The sequence below is a fragment of the Colobus angolensis genome, unplaced genomic scaffold, assembly GCF_000951035.1.
Source record: "Colobus angolensis palliatus isolate OR3802 unplaced genomic scaffold, Cang.pa_1.0 Scaffold3, whole genome shotgun sequence".
Lineage (NCBI taxonomy): Eukaryota > Metazoa > Chordata > Mammalia > Primates > Cercopithecidae > Colobus > Colobus angolensis.
In genome coordinates, this window is record NW_012116265.1 from 19,905,000 (window position 1) to 19,916,200 (window position 11,201).

General features: G+C 39.1%; 1 protein-coding gene across 3 annotated transcripts in view; it reads right to left on the bottom strand.

Moving 5' to 3' along the window:
• The window catches only part of LIN52 (lin-52 DREAM MuvB core complex component), a 120,919-nt gene that overhangs the window by 94,541 nt on the left and 15,177 nt on the right, over nucleotides 1-11,201 (bottom strand). For all 3 annotated transcript variants that reach the window (XM_011949581.1, XM_011949582.1, XM_011949580.1), the window contains exon 5: nucleotides 7,623-7,706. In XM_011949581.1, the coding sequence (XP_011804971.1) occupies nucleotides 7,623-7,706 (84 nt within the window). The remainder of the gene's footprint in view (nucleotides 1-7,622; nucleotides 7,707-11,201) is intronic.

Consider the following 11,201-nt stretch of genomic DNA (forward strand, 5'->3'; position numbering starts at 1 on the left):
AGAAGAAAAAAAAAAGAGAAGAAATAAGGAAGTAACAGAGCGAGACTCTGCCTCAAAAAAAAAAAAAAAGAAAAAAAAAAGAAAACTGCAAAACACTGTTGATGCTGGAAAGTTCACACACCCCAATTTCGAAACTTACTACAAAGCTACAATAAGCAAGAAAGTGAATTACTGGCATAAGGAGAGATTAAATCAGTGGAATAGAATTGAGAGTCTAGAAATAAACCTTCACATTTACCACCAACTAATTGTTTTTATTTTGAGGCAGGGTCTCTCTCTGTAACCCAGGCTGGAGTGCAGAGGTGTGATCATGGTTCACTGAAGCCTCGACCTCCCAGACTCTGCCTCCTGAGTAGGTGAGAATATGGGTGCACAGCATCACATATGGCTAATTTTTAATTTTTTTGTAGAGATGGAGTCTCACTTTGTTGCCCAGGCTTGTCTCAAACTTCTGGGCTCAAGCAATTCTCCCACCTTGGCCTCCCAAAGTGCTGGGATTACAGGTGTGAGCCACCATGCCCGGCTGCCAACTGATTTTTGACAAGGATGTCAAGACAATTCAACAGAAAAAGGATAGTCTTTTCAATGATGCTTCTAAATTATGCTAAGAAAACTGGATCTCCACATACGAAAGAATGAATTTAGATCCCTATCTCACACCAAATATAAAAATTAACTTAAAATGAATTGAAGACCTAAATCTAAAAGATAAAACTATAAAACTTTTAAAAGAAAACACAGGCATACATTTTTGAGACCCTGCATTAAGCAATGGTTTCTCAGGTAGGACACTAAAACACAAGCAACAACAAAATAGATACATTGGATTTCATCAAAATTTAAAGCTTTGTGGTTCAAAGGACAACATTAAGAAAGTAAAAAGACAACTTATAAAATGTGAGAAGACTTTTGCAAATCATCTGATAAGTGACTTGTTTCTAAAATATATAATGAAGTCTTACAATTCAATAATAAAAACACAAACAATACAATTTACAAATAAGCAAAGGATCTGAATTGATGGTTCTCCAAAGAAGATATATAAGCACATGAAAACATGCTCAACACCATTATTACTAGATAAATGCAAATCCAAACCACAATGAGACACTACTTCACACCCTCTATGACGGACATGAAAATAATTAAAAGAAAAAAATACAAATAACAAGTGTTGGCAAGGATGTGAGAAAACTGGACCACTTATATGCTGCTTGTGGGAATGCAAAGTGGTTCAGCTAGTCTGGAAAACAGTCTCACAATTCCTCAATAGATCAGATATAGAGTTACCACATGACCCAGAAATGCCACCTCTAGCTATAAACCTAAGAAAATGAAAACACGTTTACCAAAAAAGTTGTGTGTTTTGGTTGAACCTGAATGTTCACAGCAGCATTATTTATAGTAGCCAAGTACTGAAAACAACTCAAATGCCCATCACCAGGTAGACAAATACGATGTGGAGTATCTATACAATGGAATATTATTCAGTCATGAAAAGAAATAAAGCACTGATACATGCTATAACATAATTGAACACTGAAAACATCTTAACAGAAAGAATCCAGTCACAAGAAACCACATATTATATGATTTCATTTACATGAAATGTCCAGATGAGGCAAATCCAGAGAGACATGAAACCAGTAAGTAACAGCCTAGGTCTGGGGAGTTTGGGAAGTAATAGGGAGTGACTGCTAATGGGTACAAGGTTTTTCAGGTGATGAAAATGTTGTAAAATTGGTTGTGGTGGTGACTGCAAAATTCTGAATATACAAAAATCGCTGAATTGCACACTATAAATGGGTAAATTATAGACTATGTGAATTACATCTCAATAAAGCCATTACAAAAAAAAAAGAGAAAAAAAACCAAATGCATCAGGGTCCCTGGTTTCAAATGATACGATCCTCTGCTTTCCCAGTTTTCACATTTTATTTAAACATATTTCAAAGATAACTAGTAAGTAGGTCATGTGCATGACTACTAACTGGTTTGTGGTCTTCAGAGATGGGGAAAATATCTATGGGCTGAAAAAGTAAAAATATGATTCTTATCTTAAAAAGTTATAATCCATCCAAGGACTGAGACATGTACCAAAAATCTCCAAGAAGAATGGTAAAAGCACCTTACAAATCAAACAAACAAACTGCTCTAGGGGCAATTTGAGAGGCCACAGAGAATGTTCACTTTCTAAATCAAGGATGAAAAGGGAAGGCTGATAGAAGAAGGACAGCTTACTGAGAAAAAGGAATAGCATGAGTAGAACTAAGAAGATGGGGAATTATTCCAGAAAGAGTGAGGTTAAAACTGCTGAGAACTAGTATTCAATAGGATTCATGATAATGAATCTTAGGAACAAAGGAAGCAATGTAGTGTTGAAATTTAACAGGTCTAAATCAGGATCATACGCATGCAATAATAGTGATGGAGTAGGGTTCAAGTAGAAGATAAACCAAGCCATCATCAACAAGTTTCACACTGTATTTATTCTGTGCTGTTTACCATCCACTGTCATAAGAGAAGACATTTCAGACATTATAAGACCTTCAAATATTACATCTCATCACTAAAACAGCAACTACCCAGAAAAAGAGCAATTTCCAGAAGCTTCAGACAGAGACAGTGAACGTGTTTTGGTAGGGGAGATGTAAGAAGGCTAGAGTAATCTGGTGAGAGCCAGAGTGCAAAGGATTTTGAATGCCACACAAGGGGCCTAAATTTTATCCTGTGGGTAACGATTTATGAGCAAAAGACAAAGAGAAGAAAATGTACTTCAAAAAATCAGGCCGGGGCCGGGCGTGGTGGCTCACACCTGTAATCCCAGCACTTTGGGAGGTCAGGCGGGCAAATCACTTGAGGACAGGAGTTCAAGACCAGCCTGGCCAACATAGCAAAACCCCATCTCTACTAAAAATATTTTTAAAAAGCTGGGCATGGTGGTACACACCTGTAATCTCAGCTACCTGGACGGCTCAAGCATAAGAATCACTTGAGCCTGGGAGGTGGAGGCTGCAGTGAGCCAAGACTGCACTACTGCATTCCAGCCTGGGAGACAAAGAAAGCCACTGCCTCAAAATAAATAAATAAATACAAAATAAACAAATCAGGCCAGGGTAGGCATGGTGGTTCATGTCTGTAATTTCAGCACTTTGGGAGGCCAAGGAGGGAGGACTGGTTGAGTCCAGGAGTTCAAGACCAGTCTGGGCAACATAGTGAGACCTCGTCTCTACAAAATATCAAAAAAATTAGCCGGATATGGTGGCACTGCACCTGCAGTCCCAGCTACTTGGGAGGCTGAGGTGGGAGGATCCCTTGAGCCCAGGAGTTCGAGGCTACAGTGAGCCAGGATAATGCCACGGCACTCCAGCCTGGATGAGAGTGAGACCTTGTCTCAAAAAAACAAACATAAAAACAATGTGGCAGCAGTAACAAGATAGACTGGAATGGGGTAGTTGAGAGGCAGAGGGACCAGCTAGAAGGTGACTATAACATAGTTCCAGTAAAAGAGGGAGGACTCTGAGCTCAGATGGAAATAATAGAAATGGAATTCTTTATATGCTAAGGCAGAGTTTTACTTTTTAAAATATTTCTGTATATTTCAAGGGAATTTCATATAAATTAACTGCCCAAATCAAGCCAAGAGGCTTCAATCATCTGAGAGACTATAAATGCCTATAAGAAAAGTTACTGCATTCCAAAATTTGCACACCAAAAGGGTTATCTGAGGCATAATCATGTACCAATTCAAAGGGTAGCATTCATCTTCCAAAAGACACAATCTAGTTACTATCAGCCCTAGAAGGTTCATATAATTTCTATACTAACATTTAACAATGCTCTTGGGAAGTGACAAACAATCATGTTTTGAGGACAAATATTTTTTGCATTTTTTTTCTTTCCATCATCTTTATCAGTGCAGATATTTGCATAAAAACAGGATCACTGGTCTTTGGGGATTCATCAGTTCCTACCGCTTATTTTTCATCCATGTCATCCTCTCAATTAATGTAGGAAAGAGGATTTAGACATCGAAACACCAGATTAGGGTGTCAAGTAAAAGCCAACCCCTAGAGTAGATGAATAATCTGTAAGGACAAAAAAAATCTTGTTTTTATGCAAATACACTACACACAATAAAACAAAGAGAGACTGTATGTAAGAAGTTCAATACACATCAATGTAATTGTTTCTAATTCTAAATTTTAAAACTATTTCGTGTCAGCTAAATTCACGATGGTCAAGGAAAGTGGCAATCAGCTGCAAAGCACTGCTACAGAAATTGAAACACCACCAAATTTTGAGCTAGAAGATAATTCTGAAAAATCTCAGCTGTGCTCATGGGACTCATTTGGCAGAAACAAGCATTTCTCTTGTACAGTTTTGGTTTAGTGCTGAAGGTGGCTGAATTAAATGGCTTCAAACCCCCACCCCCAAAGCCTTAAGTTTTTAGAAATATAAACAGTTAGCAGTAATAATGGCTTTAACCGTGTGGATTTTAAAAAGTAACAAATGCTACACCAAGTTTTTGATTCCGTTGAAAGCCATTAAAATAAACTTTACTGATGCTTAGGGAACAAACTCAATATTCTGAAAACTAATAAAGAAAGAAAAAGAACCATTTATCCCATCACACCAGTAGGAGCAGCTTTCAAAGTAACCAAATAGTCGATAAGATAAAGTCTTTTTAGAAAAATTCTAGTCAACAGGAGAAATGACAGAATATTACTAACTTGCAACCTATAATAAAATAGTAAATCTAGACTGTGATCAAAGCCTGCTACTCTAGGTATAAGACTGATAAAGAATATTACAATGAATACATCTGATTGTCATAGTTCCACCTGCATGTTATTTCCCCATCATTTGTTAAACCTAGTCATTTGTTCTGTAGATTTTTCAAATTCTGGGTTTTGTTGATTACATTCCTGTGGTAGAGCTTAACACGTTCACCTATCCCTTTTTATTTCCTGATAGTTAGATCTAGAAACCATCAACTATTAATCTTAATATCACAAAAAGAAAGACCAGCACACATAATGTATCCAACACCAACTGTGAAATATTCTTGACAAAATTAAAAAAAAAAAAAATCAAGCCTGTATCTGTGCAAGCTTATAGATCTAACAATCAGCAGATAAAAAAGAGATAGGTGAACATGTTAAGCTCCACCACAGGAATGTAATCAACAAAACCCAGATTTTGCAAAATCTATAGAAGAAATGACTAGGTTTAACAAATGACAAGGGGAAATAAAATGCAGGTGTAGGTATGACAGGCTAAAAAAGATTTCAGAGACATATGAAATACAGTATATGAACCTTATTTAGACCCAGACGCCAACAAATGAACTGTATAAAGACATTTATGAGTCAACTGGAGAAATCTAAACCCTGATTGGCTATTTGATGATATTTAACAAGTTTGTAAAAAAAATTTTAGGCATAATAATGAAACTACTGTTGGCCGGGCGCGGTGGCTCAAGCCTGTAATCCCAGCACTTTGGGAGGCCGAGACGGGCGGATCACGAGGTCAGGAGATCGAGACCATCCTGGCTAACACGGTGAAACCCCGTCTCTACTAAAAAATACAAAAAAACTAGCCGGGCGAGGTGGTGGGCGCCTGTAGTCCCAGCTACTCGGGAGGCTGAGGCAGGAGAATTGCTTGAACCTGGGAGGCGGAGGTTGTGGTGAACCAAGATCGTGCCACTGCACTCCAGCCTGGGCAACAAAAGCAAAACTCCATCTCAAAAAAAAAAAAAAAAAAAAAAATCTTACATTTTGTGCCAGTGTTCCTGAAGAGAAAGGAAAAAAAAACACAATAGGCCAGGTGTGGTGGCTCACACCTGTAATCCCAGCACTTTGGGAGGCCAAGGTGGGCATATTATTTGAGGTAAGGAGTTTGAGACCAGCCTGGCCACCATGGTGAAACCCCATCTCTACTAAAAATACAAAAATTGGCCAGACATGGTGGTGCATCCCTGTAGTCCCAGCTCCTCAGGAGGCTAAGGGAGGAAAATCACTTGAACCCAGGAGATGGAGGTTGCCATGAGCCAAGATCGTGCCACTGAACTCCAGCCTGGGCCACAGAGTAAGACTGCCTCAAAACAAAACAAAACAAGACAGAAAAAGAAAGTGAGTCCTTGTCTTCTGGAAACACATACAAAGTTACTCAGCAATGGGGTAATATGATGCCTGGAATTTGCTTTAAAGTAGCTATAGGAAATTGTTATAAGTAAAACAAGATTGGCTATATGTTGATTATTGAAGCTGGGCCATGGGTCATTATTCCGTTCACTCTACTTTGGTATAAATAATAAAAAGCAGGAAAAAATACTTCATCTCCTTTCTCAGTAGGAAAGCAGAAAAAGAGAAACTAATTAGAAGGACCATAATTTCAGCTATAACTATAGATAATACTACTGACAAATCTATTTGGTAACATAGCATCTTCTTGATATAACAAGCATAACATTTACTTCATTGAAAAACACTGACACAAAGAGATAAAGCTTTGATCATAACGATCATTACAGCATTTATTATCCAAAGCTAGAAACAAAATCAAGGGAACAAAATCAACTATGAAAGTCTCACATTCATGAACTTACTAATCACAGACTTGCCTTTTCATTATAGATCAAGGAGGTCCATGACATACATGGTAACTAGTAATTTTGCCAAGGTATAAACTTTAATCATAAGAAATAAATTACCAGTATATAGAGAAGAGTTAGGTATTAATGTGTGAACTTAGCAGACCGGCTAACAACCGTATCTTAAAGCAGTTTGTTATTCTCTATTTCTTGATTCCATAACCAATTCAAAAATGTTTTCTTGGTAAAAGAAAGCCAACTGCTGATGACAGTAATAGAAATAAAGGAAGGATAAAGAGGTCTGAGGAAGTGATGACTATCAGTTGAAAATCAGAAATTTTAAATTAATTTTCTTGTTTTTGAGACAGTCTCACTCTGTCGCCCAGGCTGCAGTGGCATGATCTTGGCTCACTGCAACCTCTGCCTCCCAGTTTCAAGTGATTCTCCATCCTCAGCCTCCTAAGTAGCTGGGATTACAGGCATGAGCCACTATGGCCAGCCTTAAATTTATTTGTAAAGTAAAATGCTGTTTGGGCATGGTGGTTCATACCTATAATCCCAGCACTTTGGAAGGCTGAGGCAAGAGGATCACTTAAACCCAAGAGTTCAAGACCAGCCTGGGCAATATAGTGAGACTCTGTCTCTACAAAAAAATTTTTAAATTACCCAGGCACAATGGTACATGCTTATAGTCCCAGCTACTTCAGAGACTAAAGTAGGAGGATCACTTGAGCCCAGGAGTTGAAGACCAGCCTGTGCAACATAGTAAGACTCTTGTCTATTTAAAAATGAGATAATAACCTGAAGGGATTTCAATATAGTTTTACTGTACAAAGAAAAATACTTCTTACCTAGTAAATCCAGTAATTAATCCACCACACTCCACCATAAAAAGTCAATGAATGAGATTGACTTCTTACCTTCAGAACGCTTCTCTTTTCCCTAATATGCTTTCTGAATTATAACTGGAGCTCATGGTGGTAATACACAGCATGTAACCCTGAACAAATGCGATTGGAGTACTCACACTCATCCAGCCCCAGCTGATAGGCTAGGTTCTGTAGGCCTCGTACCTTCTCCATCAAATTAGCCGTGGTGAGACTCCCCAGTTCTGAAACAGAATCATTTATTTCAACATCATTTCTTTCCACTCTTCTCTAGTAGCAACTTATTTGGGTTGGGAACTCTTGTTATACAAGTTTTCAAGCTTAATTACCACTGAATAAGTAGAAAATGGATCGTTAACTCCTTCCCCAATCTTACACACACACAAATCAGGGAATTTTCCCACTATGGCAAAATTCCTCAGATAAGCTTACCCACTTAATAATAAACGAATTTGCAAAAAAGCAGAATTAGCCAGGCACAGTAGCACATGCCTGCAGTCCTAGCTACTTGGGAGGATAAGGCAAGAGGATCGCTTGAGCCCAGGAGTTCAAGACCAGCCTGGGAAACATGATACCTCACCTGTATAAAAATAATACAAAAATTCAGCCAGGCACAGTGGCTCACACCTGTAATCCTAGCACTTTGGAAGGCCAAGGTGGGCAGATCACCTGAGGTCAGGGGTTTGAGACCAGCCTGGCCAAGCTGGTGAAACCCTGTCTCTACTAAAAATATAAGGATTAACTGGGTGTGGTAGCAGGCATCTGTAGTCCCAGCTACTCAGAAGGCTGAAACAGGAGAATCACTTTAACCCAGGAGACAAAGGCTGCAGACAGCTGAGATTGTACCACTGCACTCCAGCCTAGGCAACAAAGTGAGATTCCATCTCAAAATAAAATAAAATAAAATAAAATTAGCTGGGTATGGTGGTGTATGCCTGTAGTCCCAGCTACTCAGGAGGCTGGGGTGGGAGGATCACCAGGAGGTCAAGGCTGCAGTGAGCCATGATGGCACCACTGCACTACAGTCTGGGTGACAAAGGGAGACCCTTTCTCAAGTAAAACAAGAAAAAATGCCGGGCGCGGTGGCTCAAGCCTGTAATCCCAGCACTTTGGGAGGCCGAGACGGGTGGATCACGAGGTCAGGAGATCGAGACCATCCTGGCTAACACTGTGAAACCCCGTCTCTACTAAAAAATACAAAAAACTAGCCGGGCGAGGTGGCAGGCGCCTGTAGTCCCAGCTACTCGGGAGGCTGAGGCAGGAGAATGGCGTAAACCCGGGAGGCGGAGCTTGCAGTGAGCTGAGATCCGGCCACTGCACTCCAGTCCAGGCGACAGAGCACGACTCCGTCTCAAAAAAAAAAAAAAAAAAAAACAAGAAAAAATAATAAAATAACAAGTTAAGTGTTTCATCTTCAGGAAACATTATTTATAACATTCGTTTGGAATACGTCATTAAAATGTAAAACCTTGTCTTTTGATATAGCATTAAGAAAGACTTGAAGACATATCTGATCTGACAAAATGGATATTGTCTCCATTGTTAATTGTAAGTCCACATTATTTCAACTTATAATAAAGTGGCAACAAAACTTACTATTTCCCATTTACCTAAGTTTAGAAAACAAAGACTAAATAAAAATCTAAACTTTCCCTTCAAACCAAATTCCTATAAAAATCTTTAAGTTTACTAAGTAAAAAGACAGCATACTGTTGGAGGTTAGGAGCAAATGGGAGTTGCTTAGGTCAGATCTCTTTCACCATCACAGTTACACTTCTGCAGTGGTGGTTTCACTATTGGGTGTTTCTGTGCTTGAGATATTTTGCAGGCCTTGCATTTGATGGATCAGTTGGTACCACCCAGATCAATAAACTGGTTCATCTGATCTTGTGGCCCCCACCCAGGAACTGACTCAGCACAAGAGGACAGTTCTGACTCCTCGTGATTTCATCTCCGGCCCAATCAATCAGCACTAGCAACTCACTGTCCCCCCAGCCCACCAAATTATCCTTAAAAACTCTGATCCCCAAATTCTCGGGGAGACTGAGTAATAAAAAAAATCTCCAGTCTCCTGCACACACACACACACACACACACACACAAAGACAATATTTAAACATTTTCTTTCCTGAATTTTTATTTAAACAGCACCCAATTCCTTTTAGGTTTAAGACACAGGTCAGTTTGCATAGAATATAATGCTATGATCCCTCACTAAAAATTTAGAGTTGCCTTAAGAAACACATGCTGATGAGATATTATAAAAATGTCTGTTTGAAATATTAGAAGAATGAACCTGAGATGCCCTTGAGACTTAATTTTTCCATGGCGGGAGGAGGGAATCTGCATTTAAGCATTTCATGAAGAACAATGAATTACTTCTAAAATCAAATAAAGGTGTTTTTTTAATCTCATTTATCATGCCACAGTCATTATCTACACCTAGCATAAGTAGACTTTCTTGATATGTTCAGCTGTTTAAAAACCTCAAGAATCCCAGGTTTTTACCTTAATTTCAGTCTATTACTTCACAATCATCATGAATCTTATCACCAGAAGGATGATAAAATAAATAAAGTAGGGAAAAAATCATGGAAAATTAATGTTTTTTAATTTAAATTTCCACTTTGTGATTGAGTTTCAAATCATTTATCAAACAACAATATTCACTACCTATAATATTCTTTATAGAAGAAAGTGATGGGATAAAAAAATAAAAAATAGGTCTTAATCCACTAAGAGATTGTCATTTAATAGTACTGATAATATATGGCAGTAAATTCTAAATAAGGCACTTGTGTTATACTGGAAAGACACTAGACTTAAAAGAGCACAGTTTACGCTGGGCGCGGTGATTCACACCTGTAATCCCAGCACTCTGGGAGGCCGAGGTGGGTGGATCACTGGAGGTCAGGAGTTCGAGACCAGCCTGGCCAATATGGTGAAACCCTATCTCTACCAAAAATACAAAAATTAGCGGGGTGTGGTAGGGGGTGCCTGTAGTTCCAGCTACTCAGGAGGCTGAAGCAGGAGAATCGCTTGAACCCGGGAGGCGGAGGCTGCAGTGAGCCAAGATCGCACCACTGCACTCCAGCCTGGGCAACAAGAACGAGTCTCCGTCTGAAAAAAAAAAAAAAAAAATCAGAGTTAAAATTTCTTAACTTTTTTTTTTTTTTTTGAGATAGAGTCTTGCTCTGTCAGCCAGACTGGAGTGCAGTGGAACAATTGCCCACCACAACCTCTATCTTCTAGGTTCAAGTGATTCTCCTGCCTCAGCCTCCAGAGTATCTGGGATTACAGGAGCTTGCCACCATGTCTGGTTGATTTTTGTATTTTTAGTAGAGACATGGTTTCGTTATGTTGGTCAGTCTGGTCTCAAACTTCTGACCTCAGGTGATCCGCCCGCCTTGGCCTCCCAAAGTGTTGGGATTACAGGCGTGAGCCACGCCCAGCCAAATTTTAACTCATTCTATCTTGGTTAACTTATGAATTTTGAATATAATCATACCCAACTCACAGGACCTTTATGGGAATTAAATCAAAAAATTTATGTTAGAGCTATTCGTTAACTGTATTATACAAAATTAAGTTCACATTAGAAGAATTTAGCAGCAGCAGCAGAATTCACTAAGGCTGAGTCTTGGGCCGGGCGCGGTGGCTCAAGCCTGTAATCCCAGCTACTTGGGAGGCTGAGGCAGGAGAATTGCTTGAACCTGGGA